Source organism: Barbatula barbatula (assembly GCF_947034865.1).
Source record: "Barbatula barbatula genome assembly, chromosome: 10".
Lineage (NCBI taxonomy): Eukaryota > Metazoa > Chordata > Actinopteri > Cypriniformes > Nemacheilidae > Barbatula > Barbatula barbatula.
In genome coordinates, this window is record NC_136773.1 from 14,115,638 (window position 1) to 14,138,669 (window position 23,032).

General features: G+C 38.8%; 1 protein-coding gene across 1 annotated transcript; it reads left to right on the top strand.

Annotated features, from left to right (window-relative positions):
- The first annotated feature begins 842 nt into the window (after positions 1-842).
- Positions 843-22,080, top strand: ttc9b (tetratricopeptide repeat domain 9B). Its single transcript, XM_079466127.1, has 3 exons — positions 843-1,557; positions 18,647-18,829; positions 19,142-22,080. Exons 1-3 carry the CDS (start codon positions 1,095-1,097, stop codon positions 19,234-19,236), a joined length of 741 nt encoding a protein of 246 aa, XP_079322253.1. The 5' UTR covers positions 843-1,094; the 3' UTR covers positions 19,237-22,080.
- Positions 22,081-23,032: the final 952 nt, after the last annotated feature.

Consider the following 23,032-nt stretch of genomic DNA (forward strand, 5'->3'; position numbering starts at 1 on the left):
TTAAAATGCTGTTAAAGCCCGTTCTGAAGATATAAAAGGACATTGCACAAATAGAGGGAATTTCTATACTCAAACTACATGCATTCGTATTTGAGACTTAAATGAGTTTAATAAGTGTAAGAATATCCCCTTAGACATGTGACATAACAGGTTTTTGTGTTTTTTTTATTCTTTAGGGGAAGAGTAAACGCACAGAAAGGAATTAGAGTTGAGGTCAGAATGACGTGTTAAAAACGACGCAGAGCCTTTAAGCTGCCTACATATGCTAGTACACAGAGTCTTTGGAAACCGCATTAGCCCTTAGTGGTATAGCACACTAAGCACTTTGTAAGAGCAGTACGCACAACACTACTGAGTCAGTGTGTCAATTTAAGCTATTTTATTAGTTCAGCCTATATGTGTCACAGCGTCACGGAGCCAAAGGATTTGGGTTTATTTACTGTTATTAGTTTACTTGGCCAGAGAAATGCGTTCAATTTTCATTCATGCAAAGCACATAGACATTATCGAGTAAATGTTTAGCTCCTTTAAGATGTAATGTTATTGAGATGAATCGTTCAGGCAATCAGAGAGACTTCCTCTGATTTAAACTCATTCAAGGACTTCTTTTCATGAACACGTTTGAATGTCATGGATACGTACATCCACCGAATGTTGTGCTCTTTGAATAATATTGAGGTAAACACGATTTAGCATTTTTCATTCATTGCTTTTTTGGCTTTGGAGATTTGCTACGCTTTGATGTAATCGTGATCCAACAGGATCATCATCATCTCACGATTAATTATTTCCCATGATGCCCCGCGTCAGGGCTCGCTGGCGCTGTCTGTGGTGCTGAAGCTGCTCTCGCCGGCGGCAAACACAACAGCAGAGGAAATCTGAGCCTGCGTCCTGCATCACCTCCATGCAAAGGCGTTCCTCGCTGATCGATGGGGTAAACGAGAAAAATCGCAAAACCTGCTTTATCATTTTAATCTGTCAACACTATAGCTGTTTTCTTTCTTTGTTCCTTTTTTGGGATTAGTGTTGTGTTTATTAAAGATAGGCCTACTATCTAGTTGTATTTGTCGGCTTCCGTACGCCTCGCGTCCTTTATGCAAAGCACGCTGCTCCAGCCTTTAAAGAGAACACAGGCATCCGTGTCGGAACAGCATGGCTACCTACAGTCGTGCGCACTGAGCGGGATGGAAGCGAAGCAGCACTCGATCAAGAGCCTGAAGAGCTACCCGGAGGCTGGGGGCCGGAGTCTAGCGGCGGCGGCGGCGGCTGGGGACGGCGGAGGATACCGTGTCGGCGGCGCGGAGATGGAGATGGAGGCGAAAATACAGAAAGCGATCGACTTTAAACTGGAGGGTCACCGTTGTTACAAGGAGAAGAAATTCCGGGAAGCTATTGGGAAGTACCACAGGGCGCTACTGCAATTAAAAGGGATCCATGTCGTCGACGGGACCACCGGATCCGAGGTCAACCTTCTGAACCAAGCGGCGGCTAAACTGACGGAAGAGCAGCGGAGATCCGTGGAGAGCACCGAGATCGAATGCTATGACAGTCTGACAGGTGAGATATTTTTGTGTGTTGAATCGTGTCAAAACAGCCGCTGCCATTGTTCTGGAGGGGTTGAATGAGGCTACGGATATTCTGAGATGATGAACAAAACGTGATGTTTGAAGGGCTACGTGGGAACTATACGGCGGAGAAAGAGGGGTTTGAATATATATATATATATATCTCACGATTTTAAACGAGTTAAAGAATACCATTGCCTCCATTGTTTTCAAGCGAAAGTGATTCGGTGACTGTGCGCTTTCCCCAAATTGTTAATAATGGAAGTTTATGTTACAATTAGATCATTTAATGTCGATAAATCTAACGCATAACGCTTAATATTGGGACAGGTAATATTTAACGACTCAAACATAAGCACCCAAATCCTTTCTTTGTTATGATTTTCACTTTCAAATTCCAATATCTACCAAACAAATGCACACTTGATATATTTCTGTTTCACGCACTACCTTATTGTAATGGCTTTGTGTAGCTTAAATTTAACAGACATTAAAAGTCCCTTGTATTACAGACGCCGTTCTTGTATCCCATTCTCAGATCCAGTTTGTTTCCTAAATGTTAATTTAAAATCGTGTTAGTTTAGTTGTCAATAAACCCAGGATAACATTAACAGGATCACAGATGCCAACTGTGTTTGCTCATCGTGAGGATATTGGTTAATACCCTTGTGCATCTGCTTGATCTGGTAGAGTGATGCCTGTTGTTTGTGGCCCTTGATATCCCTGGTGGTCTCCCATGGTGGCCGATTTGAGGTAAGGCTTGAATGTCACGATTGTGGCAAACACTTCGGTCCCTGTGGGGGAACCATTTAGGCGTGAAAGAGAGAATGGTACATTTCACCGATGCAGCCAGCACTGCAAATGTTCTTTAGTCACCGCCCTTTGTTTTGGCTTCCCGGAACTAAACAGTCACACTTGTGTTTAGGCGAGTTGCAAATATATTATATAAGGAACATGCTTATGACATGGTTATATAAGTAGGTTATTCTTCAGTGGTTACATTTAGGGTTCTTTGAGGTGCATGTGGGCTGCTTAGGTCACGGTGCGCTAATGTTTTCCGTGTTGTCCATCTTTTTTCTTTTATAAATAATACATCAAAACGAGAGGCAAGAGACTTGCACAATATACTTTAAATTGCCTTATATTTATCTATTGGGTGCATATGCTAAACTTTCTTTTCTTATTTTTTTATTTTTTCTGATGTTGATGACTTTTGAATGCATAGGGTTATTGAATTTAGATAAAAAGATTGTGTTGTCTGAATTGCTGTTTACCTCAAATATCTAGCACTGCAGTGTCATGCAGGTGTCATGGTACAGTCCCCTAACTACTTTCTTTGATTTATAATATATATATATATATATATATATATTTTACAATTTGTCTATAGGGCATTCAGTCTTCAACCGTCACATGACAAGCTCTAACCTATTAGCTGGTGTGCTTTTGTTGATCTCAGCAATTGTACTAGAATGCTGTGCTTTGCTAAGTAAGGGGGGGAGAACTAATAGAAAAGCCTACTGTGTGATCTGCCAATCTCAACAGAGCCTTGTAAATTCTGTTGCATGTGTGCAAGAGGGAAAGGGTATTCTGAACTCTGTTTGTTATGACAAGGATAAGCCTTCCTTCTGTATTGTTCAACTAAAGCCAGCCACAGCAACTTCTGCACCAAAGTTTGCTGAGTCGTCTATGCCGAGTCTTAGCTCAGCAAGGTGTTATAAGTCAGTTGTGACAGGACCAAGAGACCATAACAAAAAGTTACTTCTGAAACTAAAAGAGTGAGATATCAAAACATGAAACAGCTGAGCTACGAAATGCTAAGAGAGAGTGAAAGATGAAGCTAGGGTGTAGCAAAAACCTTTGTATGAGAAAAATAACAGAGAGATGCAAGAAGACCCAGAGCAAATGTACAGCTACCTGAATCTGTCTGAAAAGCAAGCAAGTAAATAAATGGCTTGTTTGCCATCTCCATCCATAAGCCATGCATTCCATTTCTAAGTGGGTTATTTGGCCGACACTTTACTGTGTGTAGTTAACCAGACTCCTTGGCATGGTTGTTTGTTTTTTTGGCGTCTTGCACACCCTGTTATGTGACTGTCAATCCAAAAATATTAAAATCAAAGGACTTAATATAGATGACCTTTTGGAATCAATGTTTTCGGGATTTACTGACCACAGTAAAAAACTGCAGATTCGTTTGTCTTTGAACAGTGCGCGGTGGAACAAGTGCATGTTTAGTACGTGTGTTAATTTATTCACTTTGAGCTAGAGCCGGATAAAACAGCTGAAGCCGTGAACTCTGTGTTGTTCTCGTTGCTGCATAAAATCAACACTGTTTAATTTTAGAACAATTCAAGCTGTATTATTAGAGATGGCCCTGATGGTGATACCAAGCTTTTGTTTTACGATTACCAGCACACCCAGCTGTTCTGCTATTACAGTATCAAGCTAATGTTTCCACTACAGAGATCATTGGATGGGATTTTGTTGTCTTGTTAAAGCAACACTGTCATTTGTTTACTCATGCCATATCAAACCACAATATTATTGACATTTGAATATAAATGAACGAGAGATTTGAGAATAGAAGATTAATAAAGATTACCTAAATTTGTTTTGTTTTTGGCTCATACAAAGCTATTGTATGGCTTAAAAAGTGGTGGAAAAGTCATATGGACATTTATTTATTTTTAGCTAGACAACCCCGGAACCATTGACTTTCATTAAAGAGAAAGGAACTGTGTCAACTAAAGTAATTATTATTCAGATTTTAACTGAGATTAGGATAAAAATCTTTTTTAGGAGGGATTTGTCTCTTTAAGGACTAGTTATCTAGGCCCAATGTATGCGATGTATTGGCATTAGCTCACTCCACCCCTCCACCCTCCATTTAGAAGCACAACGGAGTCTGACACGGTACTAAGTGGTCACCATGAATATGTGGATGGTCATTGCTCATTCTAAGGTAATAAAAACATAACGCTTCATTATGTAATGTCTAAATACACATTACAATTACAATCGTAGTAAATGCATTAGCTAATAATGAACAATTTAGTTTTTCGGCATTTATTAATCCTTGTTAATGTCAATTCAATTATTCATTTTAGCTCATGGTGCATTAACTAGTGTTAACAGACACAACGTTTCATTTTAAAAATGTTTTACTAAATGCTAAAATTAATATGAACTAAGATTAATAAATGCTGTAGGAGAATTGATCATTGTTAGATCATGTTAAGTAAAGCATGAACTGATTGTTAACAAATAGCACCTTATTGTAAAGTGTTACCGACATAGTTCTGTATGTTTCTGTCAATAGGTGCTGCAAAAGAATTATACACTGAACCTAAAAGATCGCAAAAAGGTTTGTGAAATAATGTAACTCTGTCTATCCACCTTTGACTGCTCATTTGTTCTCTTATTACAACGTACATCGACCGTAAATGAACTTCTCAACTCTGATGTTCAATTAGAAGCAGCTTTATTAAGCAGGATTTAAGAGCCTTTACTTCTCTCCTGTCTCTCTCGCAGTCTGCGTCTGCCTGACTCTGGAGAGCCCAGATAGTGTTTGCATTACATACATCATCTCAAGGAAGGGGTCTTATCTCTGTCCCAAGAACCAAACGCTAAAAAAAAAGAAATATTAAAGTCTTTCATCTGCCAAAATCCTTTTCTGTCTCTTTTTTTGCTGGAAAACGTATTGATGTACAGCAGTGTTGAACGCAAGATGAAGATGAAGGTGTAGAACACAAGCAATGCGCAAGGAACCGTGTCTGCGTTTATTATCATGGTGGTTGGCCAGCAGAGGCAGCTGGTGCCAGGTCCGCAGATGGCATGGCATCGCCATAGGGTTCCTCTAGGCACGGACATTACTTACTGTACAGCACACTGTATTATGCTATAGTTTTCTGTTGCCGCCTGGGAGAGAAATACAAAAGATCATAAAGTACAAGATGCCGGAGGCTGGGCAGAATGTGTGTGTGTGTTTAGAGTAGGTGGATGGATCGCAGAATGCCTGCTTACCTTTTATGCGACTACAGAACCTGAGCATGTTGTTTGGTCCCTTGACTCTATTGCAGCAGTTTTGGCTCATATTTCATTGTAAAAATGAAGAAATGGTCGAGCCATGTAAGAACTGCTTTCATTGCAATAAATAAAGTCTTGTTGGTTGAGAAAATACTTGCGTTTGGAAAAAAACTAAAGCAGCAAATAAAGAAAGATATGAGTTATATTGTATTTTCAATATGTAAAGGTTACTTCAGGATGGTAGATTTGATTATAGAAAGCCTTTGGTTATCCATATTGGGACATACAGTATAAAGGCTTGAACTTACTGCTGCAGTTTTAGATTTATTATATGCATTAGTAATAAAGCAATGTTACTGTTAATCCCATTATAAACCTATGATATTTGAAAGCTCTTCCATAAGTGCCTTGGCGATGTCAGTATTTTATTATGCTGAGTCATGTATTGACTGGGTGTTTGCGAGACGGGGCACACCCCTGTGTGTCAACACAATGCTCGTCCTCCCTTAAGCTAATGCCTCAGAGGACCTCCCTACATTCATCCTGAGCTGAAACACTGCTGGCTCTATTGTAAACAGAGATGCAGAAGACGACAGTTTGCAGACAAAACATGGCCTGAACATGAAAATCCAAACCCTTAGAACTTTATCATTGAAAAACTAAAGAAACTTTAAGGCGTATGCTGCTTTTCCTATCGGAAAGTATTCAGCGGGTATAGATTGTCAAGCTCAACAAAAGTATACCATATGTCCATACCATATTATACAGTATGCGATTTATAAAAAGAAAATGTTAGTTTTTTTGCCTGTTTAGGCTTGCTGGAAATGTCTGTACTCTTGTCCTGTGTTATCTGTACGCAGAGTTGTATATGAAGGTCTGTAGTGAAGGTTACCCACACACACAGAAAAGCTGTTGCTGTCTGTTAGTATTTGTCCTCTGAGCGTGATCCGTGAGCGGTTGCTGTAGGTGGCCCTTCCCCCCTGATGCACCGTCGGCCATTTTTAGGACAGTGAGTCGATCAGGACCAGTCGGTGTCTCTCCTCATTAACTTCAACAGCACGAGTTGGCAGAACAACACGTTCCTTTGTTTCTGCCACAAGTTCCTAAATCTGTCATTTAATATTTGTAAAAATCTGGAACAGAAGCATCATTGGTTTTCTCAGAGGAGTATAAAGACTTGTTTTTATGTTTTATTACCATACAATGAGCTATTTCTATCTACATACACCACTGACCCCTTCCCCGAACATGGAATGTGACATGTTGCGCCGCCATGGTTCTACAGTATTTCTAAACGGACAAACAGCTTATTTTATTGCTTATTTTGATCAGTTGAAGTAATTTAAATACGTTTACAAATAAAAAACAGTAAGTTGAAAGCACTTAAAAACTTAAGACAGCAAATAGTTTACCGTGTTTGTCTCTATCATAAAAAAGTCGTAGAAAGTGGCATTAAGTTAGCCCTTAAAGGATCAATATCATCTAGCGCTTTTTGTTGTTATGCATATTCATCAAGTCTCTATTAATGTCTCTAAGTGGAGTTGCATTGCTGGAGTTTCCATACAATCATAATGGCTTTACTAAAACCTCTGGTGCTGAGAGCATTGCTTAAGGGCTGCATCTGGGAATCCAGCCGGCCGCAGTCTGCTCATCATCCTGTAGCCTGAGCATCAAAGTTCAGCGCAGGAATATAAAAATAAAATCTATCTCTGCACATTTTATATTGTAAGGCAGGATATCAAATCTCCATAAAGAGATATTTTGATCACAGTCAACATGTACGCATGGTGTTTGGGGGCATGATAGGAGGTTGCTGGAGAGATCCCTCTTTAATACTTTATTTTCTCCTCTTAAAACGTTTTCTATGGTTTGCTGGGTTGTGATGTTTACGAGGATTCTGCCTTTTTTTTACTCCTGTCTCTGCAGTGCATATTGTAGTCTACCGTGGATAAGGCATGCAAATAGAGGTGATGCTTTGAGTTTCCTGCTGGAATAGGGTAGGAAAATCAATGCACGATCCATGGAAAGCATGCGGCGTGATTAGGATGCGGCAGGCAAAACACCAGTTTATCTCCATGCACTGCCGGGGAATCGCACTGAACATTTCTTTGAGCTGTCGAACGGCATAAAAATTCATCCACTTGATGAGGTTATTATGGCGAGCTTGAGTCTGAACAAGTACTTCACGCACAGGCACTTCATTGTAAAGTGTCAGTTTTAGTGCAAGATGAAATGTTTGTATGTGCAGCTTTGAAACCTTGATCACAGACACTTTCTGATTTCTATGGACATTTAGACATATTGAAAAAAGCATCATTCTTAAAGTGGCCGTCACTCAGACAGTTTTTGCACATCTCATGTTAATCTTCAGTATTTACGGAATAATATATTAACCTTCAAACATCCGTAGAGTCTTTAGTTTGATCACATTTATAAAAGAAAGATACAGCTGTACAGTTATTTCCGGTGGGGTGGATAGGCGGAACTAAAGCATGTGCGCACCCATTGCCAACCAAACACAGACATATGGCTCAATTTCACTTTCCGCGTGCGGTTCATGTCTGGCATCTTTTATCGGTGGGATCGCTCCAACTATCAGTTTCAAACGATCTCCAAATCCAGCGCTATATCCACCATTTATATAAAATTCATTACTCAAATCCAGTGAACAAACGATCACATCTGAACTTCGCAAATGTAGAGCTCTCTCAATCCTGCACACAAGTGAAAGTGACTTGTGCAAATGCTCCTTCTCCCGTTCTCCTTGGTTGACGCGTGGGCATGCTCTTTCATCTCGCTCTGGCTGGTTGATGTGCCTTTCCGGGAGAATTGTCCAGTAAGTACTAAGAAAATTTGAATTTTCATGTTCGAACCAAACTTTCTGAAACCTATTCAAACGATGGGGGAGTGTATCGAGCACAGAAATACTACGTCATACGTCCAACTCCTTTTTTGACAAGTTGACCATGTCAAGCGTGAGAAACCAGCATGTTTAACATTGTAAAGAAGTCAAATGCATGAAACTTTGTTGCACAGGAAAGATCTTTTCCTCAGTTCAGTAAAAAAATGCAATGTCATGACTGCTCTCAGCTCTTCCAGCATACATGTTTCTGGTGTCATGATCAAGACTATCGTTCTGTGATTCCAGATTGACAAAATAAAGGGTGAAGGCGACGATTAGTGGACCACTGCCTTCAGAGGACAGTAATGAGTCCAGTGTCCTGTGTCTTTACAATCTCCCACCGTATCTATCAGTGTCATTTCAGTCAGTTATTAAAGTTGCTGTTAGCGGTTTCAGCTGTTTTTAAGTCCCCATCCTTCAAAAGCAAGACTGAAAGTGCAAAATCAATCAGAGACAGCCATTTTTTGTGTTGTATGCCCCCCAAGCACTCCCAGCACTTTTCACCTGTTGGAAAAGCTTATTACATTGATATGGTGAATAGGAAAATAATAAAAACGAAAGGAGTGCAGATCAAGATGTAGTTTTACGTCGTGAGATGAATGAAGATGTGCGACAAGGCGCAGTTGCCAAATTTGGAGAGGAAATGAGATTCATAAAAAATGAATGGATCATTTACTCCTAATCAGAAATAGAGAGCTAAAAAATGAGAAGCCGAGGATGGGAGGGGAAGCGAGGAGAAATGAGTGGAAGAAAAGCTCTGACTGCTGAGACTCAGGCTGGGCTTCATGATTTACAGCGGCCTTCCTTTTAGCGTCCTTCAAGCCACAGTGCACTGACTGACAGGGCCATTATGAACAGGCTCTAGTGCAGGGGTGAGAAACTAGCACTTAGCAGTAACTCATGTATGAATTATACATGTGAGTATCATGGTCCCTCAGTTATCTTAAATAAGACTCAAGCGTGTCTGCCATTAAACAATTTTGAGGCCTGTTGCTGTTGTTTTTGGGGGATTGCAGATACCTATGTACAATGTATAGGATAATGCAATGTAAGTCGCTTTGGATAAAAGCGTCTGCTAAATGTAAGTGTAAATTTCAAACCTGCGTTTCAAATCTGCAAAAAAAAAAGAAGATATTTTGAAGAAAGTTTGAAACCAAAGAGTGCCTGCACCCATTCATTTCTTATGTATGGACACAAAACCAATGCAAGTGAATGGGTGCCGTTTTTGTTCGGTTAACAAAATTCTTCAAAATATCTTCTTTTGTGTTCTGTGGAAGAAAGAAAGTAATACAGGTTTGAAATCAAGCGGGTGAGTAAATGATGACAGAATTTTCATTTTTGGCTGAACTATGAGTTGAATTCATCTGATTCTCTGACGGCACATCTACAAACTGCCCACAGTTCATTTACTGACCACCTGGGCATTTCGCAACAGATTCTTTTATGAGTGGTAAGCTCTTATCGGATTGGTTTACTACTAAAAAAATGACAAACTTTGGGTCAGAACTGTACAAACCCAACTACTGTGATATAAATTAACCTATGCTGGGATGTTTTAATCCATTGTTGGGTCAAATATACACAAAATTTTAATGTAATTTAATTTTGGTCCCTTTTCGACCCAATGCTGGGTTGAAAGTTGTGAGTTCAAGTTTTGGAAGTAAGAACACACAAGGTTTTTTTTATTTGTCTTGCATGACATCACATAGTCTGTGATTATGATCTCTCGGTAATATTTGCCCTTATTGTTGTACAATCACAAAACATTTTAAGTAAACCCACACGTAAACAACACATAAAAGTAAAGCAAACTGTCATTGGTCACTTAAAAGGTCAATCAGGCTTTCCCTCTCGAATACACTGTCCACACACAAACAAATGATTCTCCGTATTGGACTTCCGTCCACACTAAGACACCGTTTTTGTTGTATATTTTTTTGTGTTGTAGTGTAGACTGTGTTAACAGAGGCTTTAGAAAATCATGACATCGTTTTCATCATTTAACACAGTTGTTTTACTGCTCTCTAGCATTTCTACAAAGCAGATTCATGTTTTCATGTTGATGTTTGGCTAAACGCAAGGCCATTTTTACTCAATTATGCAACTTTATTATCTTGTGTTATCCCCAACAACAACTCTACTTCATTGTGTCCGCCCATTTAAAAAAAAACTATGCCTTTCTACTATTGCTGCAACATTTCAAACATGACACACGTTGAAGCATCTTACATTTTTCTCATATGCAGTACTTGGATGTACAGTACGTTTCAGTGTCGGAGCTTTTTGCGGTTAAGCAGATTTTGGGAAAAGCCTGAAATGCTAGTGTGGACCTAGTGTTTTTAAATAAACGTAGATTTCAGATGTATCAGTAGACGTAGCATTAATGGCTAGTTCATGACCAGAATAATCTACAATGTGAACTAGAACATTTGCTACTGAGATAAGTAGGTGTTAATCAGTTCCATAGATAGAGGTGAGATGCCAGTAGGGGTTCAGTATTAAGACCGAGTAAGGATAAGGACACAGTGGGAGTGCAAATGTTATCCAGACTGATGGGTTCCTTCGTCAATCATTGCGAGAACTAATTACCAATGTGGTGACATCCGTATAAACACTACAAACCAATGCTTAAAATGAGCTTCTCTCTCATACCTAATGCTGTCATCTCTGCACCTGTCGAAAGACCAATGTCCTGAAAGAGCGAGAGGGGGGAGAGAGAGATAATAAGGAGAGCTAAAAGATACAGGGTATGATCCAGTCCAGTGGAGATGGATGTTCCGGTAGGAGCATTTGAAATCGATTGCCCTAGAGTTCTCACTTCCTCTCTGCTCTGCCGCACCTTTTTGCTATTCCTTGCCCCTTTTTTTCTGCTTTGCTTTTCTCATCCAACGTTTGTGTCTATCTATCTTAGAAGCACGTAATGTGGTGGCACCTTGGTGCCGTGACGCTATCTGATGGTGATACTGTGATATTTTTATTGTCGGCACTTCTAAAAATGTCCAACTGAGACCATGGTGCTTTTTGGTATAGTCAGAAAAATGTTCTGTGAGGGTATAATTTTGTTCCTTTGGGAACTAAACATTTAACTGTACACTTAAAGGTACACAATATGTCCTAAGGGTACAATTATGTACCCACAAGGTATATAATTACGTTTTTTGTCTGTAGAGGAACAAAAAGGAACCCTTTATGGTACCATCTCAGTGAAGGCTATTGTACCATAAAAAGTACTTTTTTCCTGACAGTGTAGTTTATGTGTAGTACACTAGCCACTTTTGGGCTTGTTGTTTAATTTTTGTCACAGGTGTTTGCTCAAAATACAAATGTTGCACGTCTATCTCTTCTGCACGCACATACATACACACACACACACACACACACACACATACTCCCCTGCACATGTTTAGATTATAGAAAGACCTTCATGTCATGGTGACATAATTTAAATGCTTCAAATGCTATTTTGTTGAATGTCATGTAACTGAATGCAAGTGATACATTTGAATATGCAAATATGACATGGCAATGTTAATTTCAATCCATTTAAAGTTCCAATATGTCTTTTTTTTAGGATCTATTGACAGAAATATATATAATACTAAACGATATCTTCAGAGGTGTATGAAGACCTTGCGTAATGACCCGTTCTGTTTTATTACCTTAGAATGAGGATTTTCTATCATAAAGACCTTGCATAATGAAGCGTTATATTTTATTACCTTAGAATGAGCTTTTTCTACCTACATACACTGCGGGTCCACTGGCATGAAGTTCACCTTGTTGTTTCTACAGAAACGCTAAACAGACAAACTGCTCTACAGAGCGTTATCTGCTTTGGCAAAGAAGCGAAAATGTGACAACATATAAGTCACGTTTCAGCCGCCATAGTGCTTCAAAAGGGTATGGTGGAGGTTTGGAGTGAGCCGTTGGTTGCAATTCACAATCTTACCACTAGATACCGCAAAATTTCAAACACTGGACTTTCTAAGGAAATAATCAGATTGTTGGAAATAAAAATATTGACATGACCGAATTGTTAGGTGAACCATTCCCGATAACTGGATCCTTGGCACATGAAACCAACCTCCAAAGAAAACGAATGGACCGTTAAAGAGAACTGACTCATATTTACATCGATGTACAGCAGAGCATATTTGTGTTGCTTTTTGCTTCATCATGCATGCCATGTTTTTCAAACCCCCATATGCCTGATGCTGAATTATGTTAAGATGTACTCTGTTACAGTCTGCCCCTCTCAGATGACCAGCTCTGGCTTTCAAGCTCTGCTGTACTCTTTGCAGTTATGTTCTCACATAACTTTGATGTAGCATAAAGTGCATCGGGTCCATTAATATGTGATGCTGTCATTATTACACAGATAGAGCCACTCATCAGACACTTAAGTGCAGTCCACATATCCACACTGCCACGCCTTATCCATTTGTGATAAATTAGCCTGTAGACTTCTTGTATGTGTGTATGCGTGCCTGTAGGTGTGATCTGGAAAGAAAAAGATCAGGATATCGAGAGTTAGGACCCATTAGGTCATTATTGCTTGAAACAGAATACAATGAGAGCTTGCGAGGGTTCCAGTTGCCCAGGATGAAGATGGACAGGACACTCGATGTGCTGAAAGGCAGTTTTGGAAAAGACGACCGGGTTAAAGCAGGACATTTTGGTGCCAGCCTAATGAGACAAACCGGCCCAGCAATAATGAGTATTGCAGAAGTCAGAGGGATTTTGATATTGGATGGGATGACAGCGTTGTTTTACCCAGAAAGGTGATAAAATGTCCAAAATACAGCTACGAAAAACACTTAGAGACCATCTCAAAATAAAATTGACTATAGGTATGGGTTTAGGTTAAATCATCGTTTTTGTTTCATTCTGTAAACTACTAAATAACAATATTTCTCAAAAATAAAAATGGCTTCTATTTGCCTTTACTTGCAGAAAATGAAAAGTGGAGAGACAGGTAAAAATAACAAACAATGCTTTGTATTTTTTCAGACCTCAAATGCAAAGAAAACATATAGTTAACATTCACTTTTATGCAATACAACAGTAATATTTGTACATGGATTTAGGAAACGTTCAACCATTTTTATGTGATAACCTGTAATTCTTGTCATACTGAAATATGTAATGAAAATTTGGTATGTTCTCTTAATTTTTTCCACATGGCTATATACGTAATGAAGATTCATCAGGCAGCATCACAAGAATTTAGCTTTAGTTATGGTGCTTTATAAAGACAGAGATGTTTTTCTCAGGAATAAGAACACTAGGGTGAATTTGGGTGATCTGGTACACTTATTTCCTGTTCTATAAAATTTTAGTCAACAGGACATTTACTTTATTTTTAGCATGGATATCACTGAATCCACATGACTTCATGTGGTGATTAAACAGAAAGGGGCGGGGCACTGTCAATCAAATAGCTCCCCTGGGAATTGCATGACAAAGGTCAGTGATTTAGGATTCTGACTGATTTTATGTTAAGGAAATAACACACATCAAAGTTTCTTATCGTTGTCAAATTATGTTTGTGATCTATTCCAGCAACAAAAATATGTATTAAAGTCTTGGAAATGTTTCAAAAATGATTGAGAATGCGGGACAGCATACTTTGGGTAATCTGGGACAGTCTCGAAATATAATTATAAATCTAATGACGAGGACTAATATATGCGATAATGAGAAATGGGTGTTAAAATTGGAGGTTATAACATGAGATAGATATTAATGGGTCTCTCTCACCTGCAAAGAGTGTTTGTTTGTTTGTTCAATATTAATGGAGAACTTGAATAACTGAATGAATAATCTCTTAATTGTTGTTTACATTTTAGTTGATTTATTTTTTTTAAAGCAATTTTCTTGTCTTTTTTTAATAATGCTTTTTAAAAGTTGGTGATATTGTGATTGGCATGCATAAAGTAAGGTGAATAGGCTTTTTTAAGACTAATACATACACAGGTCCGTAGCCAGCCTATTGAAAGGGGAGGTTCTTTTTTTCAAAAAGTGGACCTTTTTGCTGATTTTTCTCCTCCTTTTGTATTTAATTTTGAGGTTCAAACTCCTTTATTTTGGTGACCTTTTATGCACTAATTTGTGCTGGATTAGCTTTTTGATGCAACTTATTGCATTGTTGTCAACTTGCTTCCTCATGTAACACTTTTGTCAGTCCATGTGTAACCGGTCCCACTCGCCCCGCTCTTCGTGGGCTTTGAACCGACGACGGTCCGAATGGGAGACGGGCGCTCTAACGAGGAGGCTAAAGACCACGCGTCTCTAGGCTAGCGTGTGTCGCAAGAGCATCTCTGTTGGTCGGGGAGTGAGGCTTACACACTGCACAGCTCTTCACTAGCTGGCCTCTGTTACACATACACAGTTCATAAGTTTAAAGCCACACTAACAACAGAATAGATTTAATGAACTTTACTGATATATAGTAATAATTCTTCTCATCATCATTTCTTTACTCTCTGTCAATGCCTCTTTGCTATGTTTTATTATTATAATTAGGCTACGTTTATATGGCTATTATATTGTAGACTATTGAGTGGATAAATCCTTTTAATTAAAAAAAATATATATATATAACCCCTCCCCCCATCATTCAGAGGCGAAGCTTCTTCACCGTTGCTTTGATACAGTATGTCCCAGATTACAAAGTGACCTGTCCCAGATTTTCAAATTTAAGCAGAATTTTGATTTGGCACAAAAACACTAATAGGTGTGGCATGTCTCTTCTGGGTATTATATCTACATTCTTTCTCCTGGTGTGGTAAGAAAACATAATAGGGATTTCAGAAAAGTCTAATGTGTTAATCTAATGTGATAGATATTGAAATATATCGCAGAAGTCAAAAATGCAAAAAATGTCCCAGATAACACAAATTCACTCTAGGTAATACGGTAATACGGACCAAATAAACATTCACATTCACAGTTTGAGCACACTCCTCAGGACGGAGAGAGGGAAACTCAATACAACATAACACTAAATATTGTTGTACAGCATGTTCTTTTGAAACAGGAGAAGAACTTTCTTACTCTCTCTCCCATTTCAGTACGAGAGGCAGTTTTGTGTCATGAAATTTCAGACCGTGTTATCTTGAGAGCAATCTATTGCGAAAAAAAGCACAGTAGAGAAAAAGAAAAGAACCAGAGGCGAAAACAACTGAATAAGGCAGAATGGGATTGAGTGGGAGAGCAGGGAAGCCTTGACAAGCAAAACTACTCGGAATGAAATTTTAGCTGTAATGAACAAATGCCGGTTAAGATGTTTTTTCGTATTTTTCCATTTGACATATAATGATAATTAATCTCACCGTTGCTCTTGTTAGTTCCTTCAATCTTCATAACCTTCATGAAGGTTGGGCACCTACAGTATATCACCGTCTATCCATCTAGCACCAAAAACCTAAGGGCGTTGGTTTCGTTGAGGGAATCCAACAACCCAGTCTTTGATGCCTAAAATGTGATAGTTTGCAAAATATAGATCCTGTCATGTGCTTCCATATTCCTGCCCTGTTTTTAAGACCATAATGTAGAATGCTGGGTTTTCAACAACTGTTTTTTTTCTAATGAAGTATATTTACATTCTCATCTTTCTGTGCTGTGTCTCTGCTGACTCCCTGCTGTTGCAGAGGAGCCAGCAGCAGGCTGAGTGAAGGGTAAAAGATTGAAAGGACTGAGGAAGGTCAGGATGAAGCAGCAGTTGTGCTCAGTGTATTTGGTGGTCTGCAGGCTCTCAGCTGCACAGAAACACATTAACCTTGGCAGGGGTCAGACATCTGCTAGTCAGTCAGGTTGATGCTGAGCTGACACAGTAAATCGGTATTGATTTAGATTTTGGCCATCGTGATGAAGATGATCAGATACTTTTGAACAAGGAATTATTTGTTAAATTTCCATACGACAGCCATCTCTACAAATGCACTGTACTATATAAAAACATGTACATTAGAGGATGTGATATCGTATGCACCCTTTTTGCCGACCCTCGTGCCATTCCAGATGAATATTTTCTTTGACTTGCTTCAGAGTACATAAAGTGCTAAATGATTTTCTAAAAATACGTAAATCGTGTTTGACTGAAGTAGGGAGTCGTGTACATCACAGATGGCATGAAGGTGAGTTTATTATGAGAAAATGTTCGTTTTTTAGGTAAACTATTCCTTTAAACGACAGCACACATGGCATGAACTGTTCGTTTTTCCAAAACCCGATGATCCATGTAATCCCAGTATGACTTGAGGTTGTTCCAAAGAACATTTTGTGTGCTTCCACCGAGGCCAGAAAATCTGACCTTTTATTCAATCGAGTCAACAAATTTGCTAGTCAATAATGTTCTAGTCAACAAAATCTTCATTCTCAATCATAACTGTTTATTTTCCAGTTCTGATAACAAAAGCAATCTGTGTAAACTACAGGAGGTGTCCTAACAGCCTAGATGCCACATACACCACAATCAGTGAGATCATAGGGAAGAATGATATTAGGTTTCCCAGCCCCTGCCATCAGCATCCAGCCATTTCATCTGCTGTTGAAATAAATAACCCTGATTGGACGAGTGCTTAACAACACACACCAGCTGCCCAGCAGGCACAGCAGTAATTCATTTGCTGTGCAGATGTTCTTTTAGGGCCAATGCATCTAATAAGCTACTGCTTTTTTAAACCGAGGACCGTCGACGTTGAAGTCGTTCAATAAAGCACTGGCAATGAGAGTGGAAAATTTGCATGCTGTTGTCAGGTATACCAGAGCCGTCGGTCATTATGTTTTAAAGCGGCAATTCATAGTTTTGTCTGTTTCAAAAATAAAATTGCAGGTTACATCACCGACTGTTATTAAGTTCTGGTTAGTTCGTTGTTTCTGTGTCCTATGATCTACATTGTTTTGCGAAGCAATATTATTTTCACAAATATAATAACAGTTTATTTAACATTTAGTTATTACGTAAGTTACGTCTTCTTCGATGAAACCCTGCTATGTGTGTTGAGAAGCCGTTTTATAAAAGCAATGAGTCACAAGAACCCATGGTTTATAGGGATTTCAAACGGCTAAGAGGTTTTGGGCTAACAAGTTAAAGAATCACTGTAAACCGAGGCTGCGAAATCTGACCCAAACTATAAATTATGCATAATATATATTCCTACATATTATTATTAAAGACTTACTGTTGTTGTATTGTTAATTGAAACTGCTTGTTATATTCTTGGTCAATAACTGTTTTTGTGTATTCGTTGCTTGAAACATTGCAGCTTTATTTTTTATAGTTGTGTTCTAAATGACACACTATACACAATGCACTAACCTATGCACTCAACTATCTAGTGTGCGAAACTAAGAAGGATAGTATCATCCCAAATGGAAAACTTTTTATACTAACCGGAAGTATATACGTCGATCAAATAAATATGTACATTGTACATTGAATGCAATTTATATCTGTTTTGCCATCAGATTTAAGCGTAAACACTCCGCAGGAGAACTTTGCTCGAGCAGCATCTGATAGGTCCGCCTTCCTTCCGCTACGTAAGCCAAACTGTTAAGTGCGAAAGGTGTTCGGAGTTCCACACTTTATATTTTCAACAAAATGGCGTAGAAGTGTGCATACGTGCACGATTTGGGACCCGTCTTATGTATTATTTATTCATTACTGTTTTGCTCTGTTTAGAGTTAGTGTAATTCAAGCATCATGCAGTCTCACATTATGTAATTCAACCCATCGCATTTTGAGCAATATATTAGACCATTTTTCAGATAAAGTAAACATTTTCTGATGTACTCGATACAGTAAGCAACAGCTTAGACTAGCAGACTAGCTTCATTATTGTCCCTGAGCCTACAATGGCTAAAAGATGCAATTGGACCTTAACTTTGTGCTAATGTGGTTATCTGGAGCCTAACTGAGGCCAATAGCAATAATAAAATGCTGCCCTCAGACCTTTGACTATAATAAAACATCCTGTGCAGTCTCCAGCTTTATCTGCCTGCCCACAGTTTTCTAGCGTGTTCTATGGCTATTTTCCTGACCCTTTATGATTCCCTTCTACCTAGCTGTTCTTTGATTTATCTATTATACCTGGTTTATTGTTTTGTCCTTTTCTTTGTACTAATTCCCCCCTCTCTCTCTTTATAGCTTGCTTGCTGCAGTCAGAACTGGTGAATTATGAGCGAGTTAAGGAATACTGTTTGAAGGTACTGGGACACCAGCAGGATCACTTCAAGGCCATGTACCGTGCTGGGATTGCCTTCTACCACCTGGGAGACTATGAGTGTGCCCTGCGTTACCTACGCGACGCTAAGTGCCGTGAACCCACAGGTGCTTTTCATATGCTTTCTATATCATATTGCTGCTGTCCTTCTGAAACCTTGTATTTCCATAAATCATTATTATTAGTCACCGTTGATGCTAGTCACTGGGTTTTGCCAATATCTAACCAAAAACAAGTATTAAAAAGTGGTTGTCAACTTTGACAGCACATTATTTAATCGTTTTAAAAGTACAGTGTTTTTTATATTTCCTCGAGAACAGCGAACTAGGACGTCCAAGGTTTTGGAAGGACATTTATTCAACTGAATTCAATTACAAATGTTTGATGTTATTTTCTTTGCTTTATTTTTCTCCTTTCAGACACAAACGTACTGCGATACATCCAACTGACGGAGATGAAGATGAGCAAGAGCGGTCTGCAGGTGCGCGAGAGCGGGAAAGAGTCTTTGGGTTAACTCCGATCATGCCTTGCTCCGCCCCCTTATCCCACGACCTAATCCTTATAGAAAAGCTCTCTTTCTGAGTCTCCCCCTTTCCCACAATGCCTCTCATCCTTTTGGATGACAAGGATACATGTGCTGTGTCCCTCTCAGAAAGCAGACTCAAAACGGGCACAGCTACAGCACAGATCCCACAACTGTCTTTTCTCGCTTTGAGGTATCTCTGTCCCTTTAAATCCAACTTCCCCGGTGCTTTCATTTCCCGGGTATGGCGAATCTGACTGACGAATGAACAACACACAAGGAAACAAAAGGGCGGAAATGCTGTATAATAATCGTATAAACCACGGGGGAGGATATTACAGTTAAATGATCAAGTACGGATATCAAAATGTGCATAATGTATTTTATAGAATTAAAAATAATGTGGGATGGTTGAAATGAAATGTGGTACTGTTAGTTTTGAATCTGTTTGGTAGAGAAACGAGTGAAAGCGCAGATGATACTGAAATGCAGGTCAATGATTAGGATCGTGACGCCTGAACTCACTTTGAAAAGAGACTTCTCTCGATACACATGAGAAAGCGACAGGTTAATGTTTCAGAACAAGACCTTTATTCACATTCGCCTGCAATGCCTGTTATTTTCCGCTTCCTTCTTGTTCTCTCTCTTGAATTTGGGCATATCTCGAATCAATTTCTAAACGGTTTCAATTCAAGGGCTAATTCAAGTGTTTGTAATTCGTCCTTCAGTATTGATTTTGTTTTTCTCAGTTTGCTGATCAATGTTTAATGGTAGCAGTTTAAGCTAGTTGTTATCTTTCCCTTTCTTAAAGGAACAAATCCTCTGTACTAATGTTAGCAGGTGTTTCGTGAAACATGTCGTCCATTTTTCCTGGCATATGCTGTAACATTGAACTGTCTCATAGCCCCCCTCAACCTGATGATCATGATGCTAAAGCAGCCTGCTGTTATGTTAATAACTAACTAACCATATTGAAAATTCCCTGATATGTATAAGAAATGGGATCAACTTGGTAAAGGTCTGACACATGCAAATAAGAATTTACATATCTACCCCAAATCATCAGTGTTACAATATAGTGGCACAGACAAACGCTTTGAAAAAGGTAATGACAACCATTAATGTTTTAAGATAGCATTAGTGTTTGTCGTTCTTTAAATTGTATACTTTATAAACTTCAAAATCTATATTCTTAGCTATGTGACGAATAAAATGGATAAGAAATTTGGGGGATGGTTTCTTCCCAAAAGGGACATCTCCATGGATTCATTAACATGTGCAGATGCATTTGACAGTGAGTCTGGTTGAGATGAATGGCTTTGAAGAGATGAGGACAGGCAGATAAAATTATCCATCTGACCTAATATAAAACATATTTAATAGTGTCAGTGGAACTCTGGGGATGTTGTGCCGTGGATTCAAATGAGAAGACACGCTGAAGAGATCAAGAATTCAGAGCAGGAAGGCAAATATATGCCATATGAGCCAATGGCCGTTCCTGTGACACTGGAGAAAATAACAAATGCGGTGATATCATTGGTGTCTTAAAGGTGCAGTTGGTAATTTTACACAAATATTTAATAGTACTTCTAGAATTTAATGATGTACAGATTTAGCTAATTTGCAATAGCCACCACATTGATAGGGTATCCCATTTGTCATTTTAGGTTTCAGGAGGGTGCCCCATTTGGGAAAGTTCCTACATGGAGCTGGTGACCACCAAAGATTAAAGAAGAATAGCATATTCATGAACAATATGAAAAAGAATAACACAAATATTATAATCACAAGTTATCAACAACATCATGCATCCACGCCTATAGGTGTCAGTATAAAGTCAAAGAGCACTTGGATTTAGAATGTTCAGCAAAACGTAAAACAAAAACATAGTAAGTGCACTGACTGAAAGGAGAAACCACATTCTCTCTTTCTGTACTGTTCTGACATGATCTTCAGCTCTGTCTCGTCTCTTCAGTTTCGTGTCATTTCTCTCTTCACCTTATCTTTGCTGTTAATTTCATTTCTGTAAATAGCAAAGATAATGTTGTCCATAACAGAGCAGTGTTTTTCTGTATATCTTCGTCAACACATTTGCTTCTTTCAGCTGTGGTCCATATGTCCTCCAGTGCTGCATATCTTTCTGCACAGATGCAGAAACATCAAATCTGACTGTTGTCAGCAGACAACAACAAAAGCACAAACTGGTTTATGGACAAGCAAATAAACTAACTGTACTTTACTTTTCTTGGATGTCAATTGAGGTATGTGTTTGTTGAATGTCAAAGTAGACTTGTGTGGTTTAAAATGGTTGTCGAAAGCTTTACTTTATGAAATTGTTTTTATGGATATGTCAGAGAGCAAACGAGACGGATAAATAAAAGAGATTTATGAAAAATATATTTGACTTGTGAGGGGCAGCTTTGTACCTGTGTATATGTTCGGGTTTCCTCTTGTACCTTGGCTTATCTGTGATGTCTTGGCTTTGTTTTTTGTATGAAGACCAAGGATTCAGGGGATGCCCTTTGACCTCCAGAAGGAAAGGGGTGGTTCATTGAATAACAATATGGATTCCTTGGAGAGGAAGAAGGGGTGAGGGCATCCAGAGAAAACCCACTGGTTTGTTTATAATTTTCTTGCCCGTTCTGGAGAGAGAGAGACTGGGACTGTGTACAATGTTAATGCATTAATGCAATCATTAATATTGTCTCCTTTGGAAGTTCTTACTTCCACCGGACATCGGAAGACATACAAACTGGTTACATTTACCTGCAAGACCAAGAATGCACTATTGATTGGTTTTTGAAGTCTACAAATAAAGTTTAAAAGATAAACTGTAATAGTATTTCTGTTTGTGTTTTTATGCTAAAATAGTATGAGGGCAAAACTAAAAATGTAGAGAAGAAATTATTTGATGACAGTCGACCTGCAGTCTCCACTTCAATAGACAAAGTCAATGTGTATTAGAAGAATGAAATGCTTATTTGTTTATTTGAAACCCCTGTAAATGGATTTGGACAACATGAGATTGGGAAAGTGAGAGCAGATTTGTTTGTGTACAGGTGTAGCCACCGAATGTCTCGAAAAGGATAGTAAAACACGAGATGCTGTGAGGTAAACTGGTTAATAAACAACATAGTTGGCTAAATTTCAACCCCTTATTTGAAAATATTAAAATGCAGAAAGGTGTCTGTGAGGTTTAGGTTTCAGGGTGTGGTTAGAGCTAGTTGACAGAAAATAACAGTAGGTCATTGTAAAATCAATAAAAGTCTCTGGCAAGTGTCCATAAGTGTGCTTGCTTGTACGAGATCTACAGACACTACAGAGTAACGCTCTAAAACCTTCAATCTAATTTAGAACTAAATTATTACTGATAAATGATCAAGAATGATGGCTACTTGGCCTATTTCATCTCATTTTCAATCAAATTGGTTAGACAACATGTAGATATGTGTCTTCATATACTGGAACAGCATTATTACCATTATCAACACATCAAAAATAAATGTTAAGAGAGTCTTTCCCTGTGCTGTCTTTTTTTGGACACAGTCCTCCATACGGTACTGTCATGTCCACCATCTTCCCACTTTTATCTGTTGTTGCTTTTTATAGCATTGCCATGGAAGTTAAGTGTGGTTGCTAAGTAACTGGCTGGCGTCTGGATGCTCATAGTGGCTGTTGCTTCCACAGACACGAGCAAAGCTATGTGACTGTGTGTGTGTGTGTGTGTGTGTGTGTGTGTGTGTGTGTGCGTGTACGCGTGCACTATTGTGAGCAGTGGTTAGTGATG